This window comes from Caloenas nicobarica, chromosome 11 (assembly GCF_036013445.1).
Source record: "Caloenas nicobarica isolate bCalNic1 chromosome 11, bCalNic1.hap1, whole genome shotgun sequence".
Taxonomy (NCBI): domain Eukaryota; kingdom Metazoa; phylum Chordata; class Aves; order Columbiformes; family Columbidae; genus Caloenas; species Caloenas nicobarica.
The window spans coordinates 3,102,703-3,121,929 of NC_088255.1; the positions used below are offsets into that span (position 1 = coordinate 3,102,703).

Sequence of the window (19,227 nt, forward strand, 5' to 3'; positions counted from 1 at the left end):
CACTGTCATGTATTTCAGCTTGTCACTGAGAAATTTACTTCATTTTTGATGAAACTGGGGTTTTTTTGCACCAGAAATGTAAACACTATTTTGAGTGTTTTAAATTGAGAGTCAGTGTAATGTAAAAATGTGATTGCTGTGTCTAGCTTCCTGACGCTTTTATTTTAAAAATATCACATAACTCGCTTTTCCTGCCTGGGGCTCAGCATCGTGGTGGCAACCGGTGGAGGTACCAACAGCATCTGAAGGGGTTGGAACTGTTTGCCAGGGTTTGCATCAAGCAACTGCTTGCTGGTGAATGTACAATAAGTGCCTTATTCTTCAGGCTGTCTCTAACCTTGCTCTGGATTACCCTGGGCTGCCCGTTCCCTCTGCTGCCCAGCACAGCTGCTGTGTTACACTGGTTTTGCCATTGTCTTTTTCAATTGTTTCTGCTCCATCCTAACACTGTTAAACTCTTGCCTGCTAACAGGGCATAAGACACATGTGATGTCGTAGCTGTTCAAGTCACGTGCGCTGGTAGCCCTTATTGGTATGGAAAATAGAAACATTACCTTTCTGAGACATTACATTTTGTTTTAAGGTATTACACATTATGCATGGCTGTCATGTAAGATTAATATACTTATTTAAGAGACCTTTTATTCTGGCTGACCATGTTCACATTGCTTATTTGTTGCTTTAGCTTTCCACTCTGGTTTTTACCTGTATGTACTTATGTAAAAGTTCAGGATAAAGTGGCAGTTGTTTCCAAATATACAGAGGGGCTGCTCTTTGCCGGATGAGACATGCTTGCTAGGACTTGTCACCTCTCTGCGCTTTTAGATGGAATTATGGAGTGTAAACATAAAGTGGCTATGTAACATAAACAGAAAATAAATATTTTTCAAGCAACAGGTCCAAGCCACTTTTACTGCAGTTAGCTTTGAAGTGATTTCCTGGTCAGCATATTTGCAGTGACCTTCATTCTGATGCCATAATCTCATTTTTCATGCATAACTTGATGTTTTTTCTTAGTCAGATGTTTTTTTGTGTTTAATCATTCTGCCAAGTGATTTTGATGGAGACAATAGTGATGAACCATTGGAGCCTGTGACCTTCCCATGCAGGTCCAGCGCAGTGTTTGCTCACTGGTGCTGCTGAATGCGCAGCCGACCAGCAGCTTGAGCCGCGGGTTTCTACACAGACCTGCGCTTTGAAACAACCCACATGTTTATAGTGTTCTCTTTTGCCTTCTAAGTTTTCCTGTTGTTTCTCTTTTATAAATGTCTCGACTGTTTTCTCAGCATTCTGCAGCGAATGAGGCACGGACACTCGATGAGGTGCAATGAGAGACATTTATTACAAAGTCAAGCTTGTATTTATACTTGCTAGGATGCTTGCTCAAGCATTACTTACTTGCTAAGTTGTGCATTACATAAGTGGTACTTTTTGCGTTCCCACAAGTTGCTACCACAAAAGCTTTTTTTGATCTATCACAAGTTACCCCCTTGTCCTTGATGTATCAGTCCTGTATCAATCCCTCTGGCCTTAATGTATCAATCAGTATACAGTCCTTGCTTCTTGTATTCTTCTACCAACGCTTGTTCCCATGTCGTTGACTTGTAGTTTCTCACAGGCCCGCTGTCAGAATGCTGCCACAGCATTTGAAGGCTATACTCTACACTATTTGTATAGATTAAATGCTACAGATGTAGCACAGCAGCAACAGACAAATAACGTTATAAATGTTATTACACTGACTTTTTGTGTGTTTCAGATATCTTATACCTGTAGATAATCTTCTTAGATTAGCATTTGCATTGCAGTGAAATAGAGATTAGTTTATAATTGCACAGAGTGATTTTTTTGCTGCCGAATGTCATGGGACAAAATCCTGACAAAATAGAAAACTTTACCTTCACTTCATTTACTTCAGAGAGTATGCAATAGGGTGGAATTTCAGTTGGAAACATGGTTTCAGCTTTTTTTGGGAGAAGGCTTTTCCTTTTCTAGGAACTACATGAGCCTAGAGACTCCTTACATGTAGAAGATGGAGTTTTAGTTCAAAGTAAGAGAATATTTGGCTTGGAGGGCACCTGGGTGAAAGGAGCCTTTAGAAAAATTACTGGCTTGCATGGGTCAGACTTCACGCTGACTTCTCTGGCACACGCTGTGCATCTTGTGGAGCATTATGCGTTGCTCTTTCAAAAGTGAGCTCTGCTGATGGAAACATGGCAAGCGGCTGCTTTTAGACCTCTGAAAAACAAGCTACACGTGCTTACCCTCGACATAGAGAACACTACAGTTTTAACCATTATGTGCCTGACCATAGACTCCAATATCATATTCTGGAGCGCAATGTATTTCAAATCTAATCCCTTCAGAAAAAAGGTGAGGAGACTGAGTGATGATGAGGGATTCCAAGTAACCCATCCTGTTCGAGAGAGAAATTTTCTAAAGGGATATTATTTGATATTCTCTCATTTTGCTCTTGGATTGTGTGTTTAAGTGCTAATATGTATGTATATATATAAAGAATTTGTATGAAAACATCCCTATGCACCTTATGCCAGCCAGCCCTGCATTTCAGATGCAATGATGTTGAATTTACCTTGTTTACGAGACGGCTGTGCAGTTTTCAAACCGTCATGGATAATTCCTTAGCTAATACACTTCGAATTTCAGTGCCATGTTTCTTTGGGAACGCTCAGGAAAGACAGATGGCTTTTGTATAAATGAACAAGACGAGTCCTTTGATTGCAAATAGAAACCTGTATTTCGCATAAACCCCCTTCATTGTGGGAGGCTCTGAGCATCAGGGCCAGCGCTGCAGGGAGGGTTTGCAGCATCACAATGAGGTGGCCTTGGAGGTTTTAATGAAGATTAAGGAGCAAAAGCGCACTATAGCATATGGGCATTGAGAAAACGCTTCAGAGCAGCTCTGTTCAGTACTTCACTGTGCATATTTTGTCCTTGTTTGTTTTAGTCACCTATTCATAGCATATCTGTTCAGTAGGTGAATACAATAGATGTTTGGAGTCACTGTTCCTTCAAAAAATGTTGAAAGTAAAATAGTCTTTGAAGGAGTTGCTGCTTTTTTTTTTTTGTGGAAACAATTTTTAAAGTCAAAAATAGGGGTCAGACATCAGGATCTGTCAAAAGGACCATTTTCAGGGCAAACTGAATTTCTAGGTGCCCAGCATGTCCCACCTGCTGCATCCCCACCATGGCAGAGTTCAAGTCAAGCCACGTAAATGAAGATTGTTCATGAATTCTGGAAAAGAAAATTAAATGGAGAGATTCTGTGACATGCCTTACGTTATTTGTGTCTCATATGTTCAGTTTGTGCTAAGATACTGATCAAGTGCTGTGCAATTATAAAAAGCAATTGGCAGGTTCCCTTGAGCATGTAGATATGTGAGCGATATATTCCTCTGGGTAGCTGAAAGCTCTTCAGGTAGTGCGGTGAAAATTGCCTCTGCTGCAGCTTTGGGGGTTTTTGGTCGTGTTTTCCCCCCCTTAAATTGATACAGATGCATGTGTGGGGGATAATTTTCAGTGAAGATTAAGCTATAGTCTTTATTACCCATTCTTCCTGATAAGTCTCACAGAGATGGAGATCGGTGGTTTCCTCTAGCAAATGGAAGAATTTGAAAATGTAGGTTTTGCTGTTGCTTTCCATTGTGAATTACCAGAGATTTCTTCAAACTCCTCCCTGTCTGAGAACACAATGTGCTCCTGTAGCTTTAGGATGTATTAGGGTATAGAGGATTCATGCTAAAAATGTCTTTTGGCAATTTTTCTTTCATTCCTAACTGGGGTGTCAGAGCTCTCTTAAAGTCTCTCGGCACACCATGATGTGGTTTTTCTTGTTTTAAGCAAGCCTGGGCTTTGAGAGGCTAGACATTCCCTATTGTTTTGACACATTTTTCTAATATACACAATTTGAACTCTCATCTCATAAATAAGATTTAGGTTTGCTTAAGCAAATAATTCTTTTTAGTGGGTCACAGCCAGCCAGGCACATATAGGGATTATTTTGTTTTGTTCCCACTTTTTTCAGAATTTATGAATGACATATTTCACTCTTGAGTTTTAAGACAAAAAGGGAATGGTTGCCCTGAAATAAATAAAGAAATCCAGGTTTAAAGTTGAATCTGAGCCTTGAATGGCAATAGAATATTAACGAAGAGCTAGAAGTATAATCTGATGCTGGCATATTCAGAAATTCTCAGAGACATGCCAGCCCTCATTGAAATTCACCCATAAAATTTAAGACCACATTTAGTGAAGTACTTGAAGATGTCTGCAATACGTTTTATTTTTTTGAATCCAAGGCAGTATCAGGTGAGCCCCAGGTCTACTATTCAGGCCTCCTTATCTGCCCCCACATGATCCATTATTTACTGTTCTTTCAGGGTGAAACTTTAAAAGGATTTGAATGGAGTTAAATGTCCAAATCCCATTCGGTTATGTACTTAATCAGATTCTGGTTTTTTTCAATAAAGGGAGTCATATTTCCTTTTTATTCCACTTACCGACTTCATTGGAAACACTTGAGTCCTTAAGTAATAGCGTCTAACTGTAGAATCTGTTCCTAGATTAATTTTGTCAAATTTTCATCCAGATACATCTTGTTTTAGTAGGTACTGATGTTACGTGGTTTTTAAAACTGAATGAATTTTTGTGTGGTTTAAGCTGAACATGACAAACAAAAAGGCTAACTTAATTATTCTGGATAACATGTACACAAAGATCACATAATATAAGCCTGCAAAGTTGCATACTACTTCTCCTTCAGTCTCTCTTTCTGTTGGTAAGATATACCTTATTTTAACTGAGGGGCTGTGTACCCTGAGGGGGATCATGCTGAGTTAAGAACTTTGTCCTGAAACGTTAGGAAGGAGGGAAGATGACCTATGACTGCCCTAGAAGTGTGTGTTTGGCTTTCAAACCCCCTCCATCTTCCTAAAACCACCCCACCTAACCTGCAAGAAGTGCAAATTATTCCAGTAGCACCAGCCTTGAGCCAGAGCTCCTGACATGAGGAAGCGGACTTGGCTTCTCTGAGTTTTCTTCTGCAATGAGCGGTTGGGTTTTCTCCTTGAAAGGCCACGCTCGTAGGTTTAGCTGTTCCAAATCTAGACCTGGATGCTGCTCCCAGCAAAAATGCTAACATTTGACAGAGATTGCACTTGATGTGTAGGTTGATTTATAGGTTACACCTGCTCCACCACTCATTCCTGATGAGATTCTAATGATGTGCTGAGGAAATGCAAGAGCAAGGCAGAGCTGCTGGGCATATTCTCCTGCTCCCCTGCTTGGTTTTGGGGTTGGTTTGGGGTGTTTTTTTGGAGGGGGTGGGGGTCTTCGAGAGTTGGAGATGTAGAAAAGCAAAAGATTGGTGGGAAACAGGAATATGGAATATTGCATGGGTCTTCCAAGGTATTTTTGACTTATTCTTGCAACTGGCTAGCTGAAGAAAAATGTGATTATTTGTCTTTATGATTTAGCATTTTGAGAGTTAAGGCAAAAAAAATAACAGGAATAATTTCAGAAAATATTTATTTTGAAAATTTAAAATTGCCTGTTTCTTGAATGTTGACTTCAGAGTCCATAGGATATAAAAATAAGTTTTGCAAAGGCTAGTAAAGAGATTTGCCCTGTGTTTGGCTGAGTTAATGTACAAACTCATGTGCTTATTTTGAAGTGCAACAGTACTTAAAAAATATGGTAGCCCTAAATCTTCAGTTCAGTTTTACATTAAGACTAACGACTTTAAAGTACTAGCTGCTCCAAGGGTTGAATTGACTGTAAAATGTAGGGAAAATGTCCTTAAGAGATATAATGTAATTATTTTTTAAACTAAATTGTTTTTCTCTATCCTTTTAGGGTATAAAACCAGCAAGCTTTGAGAAAGTTACTGATCCTGAAATTAAGGAGATAATTGGGGAGTGCATTTGCAAAAATAAAGAAGAAAGGTTTGTTTCAAGTGATTAAGTTGTCTATTAAATAATGTGTATGTAGGGATTTCAAAGCTATCTGTGGATTTTTGCTCTTGCCTCTGGGTCCCCCCGGAGCAGGAGAAAATGCAGAGTGGAAATAAAATAGAAATGATTGCCTGCTTTCCTGCCATATAACGTCAGGATAATAGAATAAATGCCGTTGTGTCCTCAACCTCTCAGCTACAAAGAATAAGGTCAGAAAGCATCATTGAACATGTGAGCTGGCGGATTCCAGCACATTCCGCACTCCCGTCGCTCAGATCTCGCTCGGGAGGTTCTGTGGGGAGCACCAAGGCTGGTGCTGGAGGTCAAGCACAGATGTGACGTGGTGGAGGCTTTGCCAGGAGCTCCTCTCACAGGTTCCGCTGGCTCGTGTCCCCTCTGGACAGGGAGACTCATTGTGCCCTGTTTCCAGCTTTGGTTTTCAAACCTGATCTTCTTATACTGGCCTCTCCTAGATGAGTGTCTCTACTGTTCAGTATTTCATAACTTTCACCAAATATGGTTTTTAGGGACCTCGACTGGCTACCTAGAGAGAACGTTTTTTGGTTTTGTTTTTTTTTTTTTTACTACTCATCAAGCTTCTACTCAAGAAAAGCTGAGTAGAGCTGTAATCTGCATTTCTGTGCATGCTTATGGTCTATGAATATTGGTGAAGCTTTGAAAGAGGAAACATTTTTTGAGTGGTCCTCAGTAATACTGCAAATACTGTCTCTTTGCTAAGAATGCAAATTTGATATGGATGAACACCAAACATACTGTAAATGTTTTTGCCTTTAACAGGAGTTTCTTGTCACAAACTTCTCTGAAAGTGCTTAAAACTTGCAATATTTGAATATTCTTTATATCCATTGCAGATATGAAATTAAAGATTTATTAAGCCATGCCTTTTTTGCTGAAGATACTGGGGTAAGAGTGGAACTTGCAGAAGAAGACCATGGTAGGAAATCCTCTATTGCCTTAAGACTCTGGGTAGAAGATCCTAAGAAACTGAAAGGAAAACCCAAAGATAATGGAGCCATTGAGTTTACTTTTGATCTGGAGAAGGAAACTCCTGATGATGTTGCACAAGAAATGGTAAAATAAACTTCTCCTGACAAAAATGTATATATATAAAGTAGTGCATAAATCTCAAAGGATGGCAGGAAGGAGACTGGTAAAGTAACTTCCATTTAAACCATTCCAGGTGTCTAGTTCGAGCAGTTTGCATTGATTTTTAGAATGAATGCTAAAATAAAGGGGTAAACAAGCAAGAACTAATAACTGGAAAATACTGTTTGCCAAGTATGAAAGTAGATGCATGAAATGACATTTCAAATAGCTTAGGGACTAGAGAGGTCTCTTTGACTTTTATAATTTGAAAACTCCTTTGCCAGATTCTGTTAGCTGTTAAATGTCTTCAGTGTGGTGGGTTTTTTTTGAATCGGATAAGTTTCAGACAGCAGCTTGAAATAAATTAGAGTTCAAGAGTTCAATCATAAAATATTCTGCACTGAATTCTTCAAAACGCTTCTTCCCATCTTTTCTGTCGGTATAACTTAGGAGGAATGTAGATGAGGAAAGTCTGTGGTCAGCCTCTCTATCGCAGAACATAAATAGAAACTAGATTCAAGCCCACTGCACGGAGTTAGGAATAAGATTTGGAATTTAACAGATAAGTTTAACTTGGTGAATTTCTGTCTCTTTAGAACTTGTGGGGTTTTGTTAGAAAAACTATTTTGTGTTTTAATTTCACTATATAGTCACTGAATGCGTATTTTAGTGACGCCTTTACTGCAGTTCTTTAAGTTTTCGTGGAAACACAGAATCAGTAAACACTTAGTCAAGGGTCTGAATTTTCTGGTGCTTGCAGAAATGTTCCTATTATATCCTAAATCCCAAAGGATCCCGCTTAATGATGTTGTCATTGCCACTCAGTTTGGGAATGTTGCCTTACATCAGCATGTCCTCCAAATCTAGTGGGAGAAATTCAGGCCTCTCTATCTTCTTGTCATTAGTTTGTAGTAGGTCAAATATTTTACAAGCAATGTATTGTTACAGAACTAATTTGATTTAAAAGTTGCTCTGGTACAGTTACTTGCTGTTATATTTTGTATTTAAATGTTTTTGGAAATATTTGGAGTTTTGAAGTTCTGTAGGTTACTTGGCCCATAGTTCTTATTTTGTTTTGAAGAAGAAATATTTCTTGTGAAAAGTATACTTAAAAGGATCACTCCCTAATTACTGTGATGCTATTCCCTTTCCCAAATTATTTTAAACCATGTGTTTTATTATTACATTCAGAGTTACCCAAGTGATTGCACATTAAATGCTTTCAAACTGGAGGCTGTTGTCGGGGGCAGCTGGGGGCAAAGGGGAACTTTCATTCCTAAATGTCTTTTTCTAGCTCTTCTGAATTGTGGAACAGCAAAGCCATGTGCTTCCAGCAATTTGTGTTGGTTTATGTGCTGTGAAAGAGAAGAGTGCAGGAATGTATGGGGAATTATTTACCATAATTGATGGGTTTTCAGTAGTTGAGTGTTCAGCCTGTCCAAAGGAACCTGAAATGTTTTGGTGGTTTTGCAACCTAAATTATGTTTCAAAACCAGCTGGTACTGTAAAATAGTATGTCTGTTAGACTTCAACCTTTCTCTATAGAGACATGCAGGAATAAGAATTGGGGTTTCTTTTTTTAAAAAAGAAGCATCATGAAGCATCTATCTACTGGGCAGGTTAGTTAATACCAGCCAAGGTTCTCTGGACCTGGTGATTCTCCCCAGTGACTCCCTCCTGTTAGTGGCATTTGCTGGCTCATCGGTTCAGGAGTGTCAGTGAGGTCTGGAAAATACCCAGATCCATCTCCAGCTGTATTTTAAGCTGCTTTGCACCTATTGATTTTAAACAGCAAAAATCTAAACTGGAAAACTATCTCATATTGGGCAAGAACAAAGGAAAACCTCTAGATTTCCTCCATGTAAGTGAGTGCTCCCACATCTGTAGAATATGCATGTTAAGAATGTAGGGAGAGCAGACAAATCTCTGGTAGGTGCTTGTTAAACTAAAATTCATACCCTGCACTGCAACAGATGATGCCAACAAATAGCACAAAGACAAATTTCCATTTTACCTATTGAACAGCTGAATTCTGAGAAGGCCTCGTCCCCTATTCAGTCAAATGTGAACAGCCCACATTTGCCTCCATGATAGGCTTTTTCTTTATAGAAGTCAATCAATACTGACTTCAGCTTTTAAGAGAGTTAATTTGAGATGAAATTCTGTTAAGATCTTTTCCTTCATGACTTGCTGTGATATCAAGCACAGCAGTTTGGGGAACTGTGTATATGAAAGGTTAAGGCAATAAATTCTGATTGAAGGGTTGTATGGTTTAGTCCGGTTGCATTGTTCAAAGACCATTTTACAAAGATGTTTCTTTCCTCTTTTGAATATTCTGTTAGTGTTTCCAAAAAAAAAAAAAGCTTATCTGCAGTTAAACTTGCTCTCCTTCATGTTAACTGGTGAATAAATTGACCCAATGTATATTTGGGTCTTAGAAATCACATATTGTTGTTTTAAAATGCATTAAGGGTAGAAGTTTTATTTAAAAAAAAAACCCCAAACCATCAAGCTTTTGAGTTCCTGTTCTTGTCAGGTATAAATATCTAATTCATTTTATTTCAAAGTGATGTTTTCTCTGTTAGGAAGAGATCTGAGTAATACCTGTGTGTGCATGGCCATCCGTGCACATGTAACCTTGCTAAGTTTGTGCCTCCTCTGTAGATTGACTCTGGATTTTTTCATGAAAATGATCTCAAGATAGTTGCAAAGTCGATACGTGACCGAGTAGCGTTAATACTGTGGAGAAGAGAGCGGATTTGGCCGAGGATGCAGTCGGAGGAACGCCGCGACTCGGAGTGCCTGGAGAAGCTGAAGGCACCGCATGCCCAGCAGGTCCAGGTCACCTATTTCTCACACACGGGCCACCATGTCCTGTCGGAGTCAGAGGAGCCAGAGGCCGACCAGCACCCCTTCCAGCCAAACCTGCCCACCAGCGTCACCTCTGTCGCCTGTAAGTCTCAGCTTGGTTTGCTGTGCCCACAGGGAGTAATGTCCAAGGGGGAAAATCAAGGATGACCTGAGCTTGGTGGTGAGATGAGCCGCAGGTTTTAGCACAGTAGCTCAAAGAACACAAGTATCTCGGGCAGATGCACGACAATTTTGAAAGGAATAAAGTTTCAGGAAAACCTGTGTTGAAGAGGTAGCTTCTCCTTCAGTAGCACTGAGTGGAGAAAATGTATTTGTAAATGGAAAATCAAGAAGAGCTGCTGCTAGACACAAAAAATACATGTTTTCTATGCCAGATGGTGTGAACAACACTAAGTTTGTGTGAAACGCAATTTCAGAGCCTGCAGAAGTTGAATTGGCACCAAACTGGCCAGAGCAAGTAGTGGCTCTTTCTAATGATGTTGTTAATGTGGAGCTGGTTATTCAAACACAAACATTGCTGAAACCAAAGTGCTGCAGTTTCTGGTGTTTTGTGAGTTGCTCGTGATGGCTTGTCTGAAGGTTTTTGTGCAAAGGTCTACAGCAGAAAAACCAATACATCTCTGAATGCCACATGATGTAATTCAAGATTTCCCTGTTTTGTGGAAATATCAGCTGCGGTTTGATCATGCGCGTAGGGAGCACCAGACCTCATGGGTTGATGCTAATGATGCTGGGGGTCCTTGGTTCTGGATGCAGATGCTCTCTTTGCTTGCAGAGGTGGTTTTTCCTTCTATTTCTGACCGCCAGACTTCTCTTGAGCAAACAGCAAGGCAAGAGGCAGGAGTGCCTTTATATCCCTAAAGTAACTTGTTCCTGGCTCTGTCCCCTAAAATCAGCCTTTGCTACTGAGTCAAGCTTTGGTATTGAAATCTCAATCTATTTATGCATTTAAACATCTTGAAGGAAATGTTGCCAGCTATATTTAGCATGGAAGACTTGAAGTTTTACGAGTTTTTCTGTTGGTTTTTTTTTTTCCTAGCCAGTTTTGTGGTAAAATGTGATGTACATATTTTGCTACTAAATTATTATAATGTTTGTTTTACTGTTCTGGACTTATATAACCATATTTAAATTAAAGATGCATTATCTTTAGCAAAGAGAACAGCTGCTTTAATTCAGATATTGTATAAATTGCTAGACAGAGGTTGCTTAGAGTACTAAAATAAAAAGCATGCCTCTACAAGAAAACAAACCTTTCTAAGATATGAGAAATGGTCATATTTGCATAACACTCAAATACTGCAGTATTAACAGTGCTTTTTTTCTGAGGCTAAATTGATCTTATTTTTTTATCATATACTTTTTTCACACTATCTAATTCCTTTGAGGAACAGCATAATTATGGCTGTTTCCAGTGGTACGATGAGGCTATTTGTGCTTCCCATGATTCTGTGGGGCATGAGTTGGCAGAATTTGATACTAAATATAAACTCCCCCCAGTTTATTTCCTACTCCTCAACTTTTAACCAGTACTTGGTATTATTTGACAATTCACTATCAGATGTCTTGGAACATTTCTGTAGTGATGTTAGGCCTTAAGACCTCTATAGATGACTGGTCTACCAATTCATATAATTATCTGAGGTTAAATGTAAAAATTTAAATTAATAACTTAATGTAATTCATGTTGCCCTATAAAAATCTGAGACTGATTCACAGCTTTTACTTTAGCATTCTACTATCATACTTTTTTTCTTGCATTTCTTACATTACGGTTGGTAATAAAATGGAAGCGTGTATACAGCAGGAATTTCTGCCTTCTTAGAGCAGGGTCACGTTGACTTTTTAGAAATAAGCTCAAGAAATATAGAGGAGAGTTTAATTTTGGAAAAAAAAAAACAGTTGGGAGAATAGTTTTTGAGTACTGAGAAGAAATGTCATCTCTGGTGCTATTAAAAAAATATATATTATTTAAAAGCCAAATAAGACCTTATTTGGAATATGGAAAAAAGAGTAGGTGGCAAGTGTTAGAAAAAGAAATAGCATTTAAGCTTGCCTATAATTTAAGCTATTTTTTGTAACTCTGTTAGTTTTCTTTCAGTTTTGAGTTTTAAATCTGTTACAAGCTACTTGTTTTTTGGATACTTAAAGCTACAGTCTTGTCTCATAATTTCTCAAATGAAGAAAACAGTGGCTTATACTCAAGAAGAGCTGGGCACCTGTACTTTACAGGCTTCAGAATCATGAAAAGACATTTTAAAATCAGTAATACTCAACAGTACAGTTAAAAGATTTATTTTGTTTGAGAAAAGACAAGATGCTTGCCCAGTGCCCATAACTGCAATTCCGCAGGTTCGCTGGGCAAGCACCTGCATGAGAAACTCCAACAGAACCCTGAATGCACCTATTAATTTTAAACAGCAAAATTCTAAACTCTAAAACTGTCTTGTCTTAGGGCAAGAGCAAAGGAAAACCTCTACATTTCTTCCATGTATATAAGTGCTTCTACATCTGTATAATATGCATGTTAAGAATGTAGGGAGAGCAGACATATCTCTCCTAATTCACTGCAAACCTGCAAATTATTTTATCTGTTCTTCATCCTAAGGTATTGCTGTATACTCAAGCAGGGTATGATTTGCTGAACTAATAGTGTACAATATAAAGAATTTTGTAATAAAAATAGGTGTTCAAGTCAGCGCATCCCTGGGAGATCTAACTAGAAGATTGTGATCTGCCATGAAAATTACAATTGGGGTTTCCTTTCCTTTCATCCTACAAAATCTATAAACGTCTGCAGTTCTTAACGTCAACCTTATGCCCTTTAAAGGAAATATCAATGTGCCTAAAATATTGCCATGCACAGAAATCCATGGGGATGGTTCTTGGCTTAGGAGAAGCAGTATGTGCCTTTTGTAGAAAATAACATTTGTGTTGTAGAATTTATTTATATAATGGAAAAGCCTAGGGTAGGAAAAACGCTAATTATGTAAACCAGTGTTGACCTTGCTCTAAAATAATTACTTGAACATTTGTTGTTGAGCTTTTAATAAAAAAAAAAAAAAATTGTTCTTCCAGCTGACAGCACGTTTGACAGCGGCCAGGGGTCCACGGTTTATTCGGACTCGCAGAGCAGCCAGCAAAGCGTCATCTACTCGTCGCTGGCCGAGGCAGGAGCCCCCGCGCTGCAGCGGGTGTACAGCCCCCCGCTGAGCGACGGCCCGGCCCTGCCGCACGCGCTGCCGCCGCTGGGACACTACCAGCCGCCTGCCGCGGTAAGTCTGTGGCTCCGCCACATCCTTCTGGAGCCTCCATCCTACTTAATGGCTCATCTGTACTCTTGTTTTCAGTGGGTGTGGATTCCAGGGCTTGATTTATATGTTCCTCACTCACCTCTCTCGATGGTGACTGGCTCAGTAACCCATTTCTAGTTGATCTGAAATGTGCACGTAGTTGATGGTATATAACTAGCTGTACATGCCATTCTGAAGAAATGCTTCACTGGCAGCTGTCAAACTCAGTAAAAAAGCTTTTTCTCAATCTGTTGTTGCTGAACTACATTAGTAGCTTTGCAATGATTAGTTTTGAACTTGCACTTGTATTTGAGAACTGTTCTGTTTTGGTTTTGCTCACTGTCAGTGTAGCCACACATTGGTCCTTCATTTGTTCAAGAGCTTCTTGGGTCTGATGATGTTCCAGTTGTGACAAGGGGCACACGTCCAGTCATGGCGTTTCTGGCTCTGGGTTTGGATTTAATCTTGCACGGACTCGGCGATGTCCGTCCAGTACTGAGGCTGCACAGGCACTGGTAGCCCAGTCAGACGTTCACGCTTTCTCCTGGTGTTGTGCTGTTATGACCTTGACCAAAAGCAGTTAATGGAACCGCTGGTGCAAGAACAAACACATGTGAGCGAACATAAATCTTCAGGTGCTTCCAGTGAGAGGCACAATGTGGATGTGTTGAGTCCTTTGCGAACTGTGGCAGCACCATGTTCGCGCTCCAGTCTGCACCTGTCACAGGTGACAGGCAGTGCTCACACTGCTTTTCACTGCCACAGTGACCCTGTTGTGGCCTTGACTCCAGTTGCAATGTCCCTTCCCCAAGGAACAGGAGAGGAAAACGCATATCTGTGGACAAGAGAAGAGGCAGCAGGGGCCTCTGGTGGCACTGGGGACCTCTGCATGCCCTGCAGAGCTTGATGGTTCCTCCACAACCTCGTTGGTCAGACCCAGCCTCTTCATTTCACCCTGGCCAAGATCAAAACATGTCATGGATCAAAAAGACTCCCTAATGCCTGTTGAACATGCTCATTGCCCTGGTAGCCAACTCCCGGAGAACTCGGTGTCTCAGCCTCTACCACAACCAGCACGCCATGCGGTTCAAGTTTAGACCTGCTGCCGTTACATCAATTTTTCCAATACACAATAAGCCAGCAGACCAGTTCTTCTGTGAGATCCGCGAGAGCTGCGGAAAACGTTCTGCCTCCCGAATCCTGCGCGGGTGGAGGAGCCGGCGTGCCCGGATGGTCCCGGCCCGGGTGTCCAGCAGGCGCTGCGGGGAGCAGCTGCCCCGAGCCCTGGAACCAGCCTGCCCAGTAAAAATGACAGTCACGATGTGGTAGGTTAATTTGGTTTAGTTTCATCATATTTGACTTTAGAGAAATAAAAAATAAAATCCAGGACCAATAGGTTTTTTTCCTGCTTGATCCAGGTTTACCCTACGTACTTAGGAAGTGCATCATTTTCCCTGGTTTTACCTTAAATTTTCCGAAATACCTGCAAGAAATTATGAACTGTGTTTTGTGAATGCACTGAAACATGACTGTTTACCTGAAAGAAAAAAGATTCATCCTTGACATCTGTAGCCGGCTCCCTCCAGTGTGAAAACCACCTTTCCGATGTGCATATGTCTCCTGGGACGCATCCTTCCTCATTTCTTGTTCACCTGGAACACCAGCTTACCAACTCTTAAATCTAATGGTCAAGACACAATTTTTTAAAATTAAAAATATTAAATATTATTAATCTGAGCTGTGCAACATACTCTTTTCGAGCAGACTCATTCTTGCTTTTGATAGGTTTCAGTAACTTTGACCTAAATGTATTACTTTTTTTGTGCAAGAGAGTTTGGAAAGTCAATAACCTTTATTCATGAGCAAAATCTTTTCTCATAATTTTTATTTTTGTGACGGTATTTCAATATTTTTTCTTCCTGCGATAACTTGGGTAAAAAGTTCCAAGGTTTGAAAATATCAACACACACAGGAAACAAATCTGACTCAAAATGAAAAGAAAATCACTATATTTATCTTGGAGATGATATATCAAGATAACAAACACATAACTGGATCTGTAGTAGGTTTTTCTTTTTTAGGCTTAGGAGCCTCAGTCTGACATATTGTTTATTTTTAATCTATCCACTTTGAGCTAAAGTTTTAGAGAACTGTTTTTACGAACCCTATCTGAATTTTGTTTTCACTTCCAGTGTGGTTTTAATTTGTTTCTCATTTCTCTGTTTGTTTTCTTGACATCCATTTCAAGTAAATTACCTGCCTTTTTGGAAGATGAAGATTCTTTATGAAATTATAAAACTCTGTGAAGATATTATTTTTCACCCAGTTAGAATTTTGCTGCTGTTGGTATATTCTCACTTTGTGTGTGCTTTCAGTGGTCTTTCTGGTCTGCACGCTTGCTTCCAGAAAGAAATGCAATGCAGTTTGGTTGTCTGATTTGGAATTTGCTGGCTTTTTGCCACATGTTTAGATTAAGTAACTTTCCGTTCCTTGCAGATAATTTTTCATCCTTTTTCCCCGCTCTGTGTTGAACCAAGTAGCCTGTTCCCTTGCGATTCCGTTCCTGATGAGTGGTCGCAGACTCATTGCTCTAACACCTGCTCTCCCTCCCTCCTGCAGCCGGCGCCCGTGGGGCCCCCGCGGCCCCAACACTACCAGGAGCCACCGATGCCGTTCCCCGTGGTCCAGCCCACCTCCGGCACCTCCCTGCCGCCCGTGATGGCCAGCCAGCAGGTGAGGGCTTGCCCGCTACCAAAAAGTGCTTTTTCCCCTCCCATTTCTTACCTGCGCCCTGCTCCAACCCATCCCTGGTAGCAAGTTTGAGGTGTTTGAAATTGCCACTGGAGAGACTTGGGGATGTGGCAAGGGCCGCTGGGTTTGAGGGACAGATGGTAACAGGCTTGAGGACAATCATGTGGTACCTTAGACTGTCTTGATGTAGGTCAGGGCTGCTCTTCTGTTGTCTGAGGGATCTGGGTCTCTTTAGCTCTTCTCGGTGACAACCAATGATAGGACAAGGGGCAATGGGTACAAACTGGAACACAGGAGGTTCCACTTAAAGATGAGAAGAAACTTCTTCCCAGTGGGAGTGCCAGAGCCTGGCCCAGGCTGCCCAGGGAGGTTGTGGAGTCTCCTTCTCTGCAGACATTCCAACCCGCCTGGACACCTTCCTGTGTAACCTCATCTGGGTGTTCCTGCTCCGGCGGGGGGATTGCACTGGATGAGCTTTCGAGGTCCCTTCCAATCCCTGACATTCTGTGATTGTTGTGGCCTAACAGCATCGGCTTGAAGCCTCATACAGATTGCAGTGTACTTGGTTGGTCCTTAATAATTGAACAGGTTTTTATTAATTTTGCATTATTATTTGGTACCTCCTTCTAAAATGTTAGAGAGAGACTCTGTTGCCTGGTGTCAGTTGTCTTTGAATCCTTGGCAATGCTGCTTTTTGACTTGTGCATGTGTGTTAAGTATAGTTCACTATAGGCATCCAGCCAGTAGCTTTATCTTCCAAGAGAATAATCTGTCTCTCTCTGAAATGTATACAAATAGTAATTTTGTGTGTTTCGAATTATCAAATTCCCCGCAAAACCTGTGTTCCTTAAAGGTATTTATGAAGCAGCTGGGGAGGCTGCAGCTGACTCTGTGCGCAGCGGTGGTGTGAGCCGCAGACCTGTACGATGTGGTAATTGTGGCTCACTTTTGAGATTCTGCAAAAAGCTTGGCTTCCTTTGGTAGCATCTGTATACTTCGACTGGCTTGTTTCATACCTCTCCAAACCTTTTTAGCTATAAATATTCATCGCATGAGTTGCCTTTTTTTTTTTTTTAACATGCTCTGTTCTTCTGAAAGCATCAGTATAAGAACAATGTATTTTTTTCTTCTTGAAAAACACATTCTTATGGGAAGCTTTGTCATATATGGGATTTTTTTTTTTTCTGAAGGGCAGGGGTATGCTCATGGTTCTTTCAGCCAAAAATTTTACACTTATGCAAATTTAGGACCTTACCAGTTGTCCAGATCTTTCTAGTGGCCCCTGGAGCTTTGTGATGACAGCTCAAAATCTGTTGTTTATTTTCCCCCATGAGTAAATGCTGCTTTGGGAAAGGATATTTGCCCAACTTACTCAAATTCTTTCATATGCCTTTTCCTCACAGCTTTGCTGTATCTTGAAATAATTCTGATAGTAAAAAGATTTAATAACTAGTCTGTCTTTTTCTAATCTTGCCAGGAAGCCAAATAAAAGACTGACTTTGTACAGTATTATTGTTACAGAAATAAGTAAAATGATAAGTTTTCTGTGCAGAACTTTGCAGAACACCTGTGTGCCTCAGACAGAAGTATTAACAGTTCTGGTGTTCCCAGAGTCTCCAGGTACGTTGCCCTGAACGCTGGAGACCTGCAGTCTTTTTCAGATGCACGGTAGGGCAGGTTAAGGAAAGAATGGGAAATCAGGGTGAGAAAATTCATCTGTCTAACAAATGATCCTGTATGAACATACGCTGTTGGCTCAGACATGTGGGATCAATATTGCATCTCCTAGTTTGTTTATTTTTTTCCAATTTGGGTGTCTGCATTTATGATGTTACGGTTATAATGAGGCAAAGTTAGCATAATTCATTGGGATATTTTGTCCTCTGTGTGCCTCATCCAATTCACAAGCATTCTGTAAAACACAAGCTGAATTTGAAATGGAGGCTTTAGGAAGCCGCTTACTTCCGCAAGCGCAATTTTAGTGCTTGTAGCGGAGTCGCAGGCAGAGTGAACAGCCCGTGTCAGTGTGCTCGATCCACAGGTATGTGGGCAGCCCGTTAGAGCTGTGGATTCACCCAGCCCGTGGTGCTGAGACACCCGCGCTGGGTTGTTTGCTCCAGCCCTGCCCCGCGTGCCTGGGACTGCTCTGCTCCTCTGGGTCTGGCAGGAGAGCCCGTGGTGCAGAGCTCGTGCTGTGGGACAAGTGGGTCCCCCGATGCCATGGGACGAGTGGATCCCCCCGTGCCGCAGATGGGCTCCATTTCAACCAGTTTGCTCTCTCCCATCGCCAGTGCCAGGCTCCTGCTGAGCTTGTTCACATTGGCACTGCTGTTCCCTTGGGTGTGGGATTTTAATTGGGTAAATGCCCCTGCTTTCCCAAAACCTGCAATGGCAGAAACTGCAATACAGAGCCACCTTGTTGTTTTTTCTTCCATATGGCAAGGTGAACACGCAGGCAGGACTAAGCAGCTCTGCTGGTGCTGTGCAGGGTTGTTGGTGCTGCCCCTTGCACTGCTTGTGGCATTTGGTGCGTCCAGCCCTGGACACTTGACACCATTTGACAAATACTCTTTTGTTCACTTATCCTTGTGTTGGCAACTCAACAGTTGTGCTTGAATTTTACCAATAAGAGTGGATGGCATCTTGCTTCCTTGATACACCTTCTGCAGTTTTATTGTATTAATACCTAAAAACTGGTTGAAGAATCCTGCCACTATAAAAGTGCAGAGCAAAATATTACAATACCGATTTATGGTGGAAGTGGTGAAGAGGAAAAATTATAATGCTTGGCTATTCATTTTGAAGTTACCTTTTGGCTGTTGGGCTTGGTGTGAGGCTGTGTGTGCTGCACAGCCTGCGTGGAACCATCGATCCTGGGGGCACCGGTTCCATCCTTCTGACACAGAGGGGTTTTTTAAAGTACTTTCAGCATTAATTAGAGGAACTGAAGAAGGAGATGCTAGTAGCATGGAAAACGTGGAAGTTTGTTACTGATTACTTTCAGCTTTAATGCAGCTTTTGATTTCTCTTCTACTGTATAAAACCTGGCAGGCCAGTGGAGCACTGTTTTCCCTGGGAGGGTAAAACTGCTTTTTTGGCTGCCGCATTGTTACTACAGAACCTCAGAAATAACTGGGATCTAGCTTTTACTATAGTTATTGTGTTTTATTCATGTCTCAGATAATAAGTGTCGTATATTTCAATGCCTGCTACATTATGTAGTCAGGCTTTGA

The 19,227-nt window shown here is 40.9% G+C and overlaps 1 protein-coding gene across 7 annotated transcripts in view; it reads left to right on the forward strand.

The window, feature by feature from the left end:
• Nucleotides 1-19,227, forward strand: part of WNK2 (WNK lysine deficient protein kinase 2) — a 114,474-nt gene that overhangs the window by 47,528 nt on the left and 47,719 nt on the right. For all 7 annotated transcript variants that reach the window (XM_065642981.1, XM_065642979.1, XM_065642984.1 and 4 more), the window contains exons 6-10: nucleotides 5,875-5,963; nucleotides 6,845-7,064; nucleotides 9,744-10,032; nucleotides 13,029-13,225; nucleotides 15,863-15,976. In XM_065642981.1, the coding sequence (XP_065499053.1) occupies nucleotides 5,875-5,963; nucleotides 6,845-7,064; nucleotides 9,744-10,032; nucleotides 13,029-13,225; nucleotides 15,863-15,976 (909 nt within the window). The remainder of the gene's footprint in view (nucleotides 1-5,874; nucleotides 5,964-6,844; nucleotides 7,065-9,743; nucleotides 10,033-13,028; nucleotides 13,226-15,862; nucleotides 15,977-19,227) is intronic.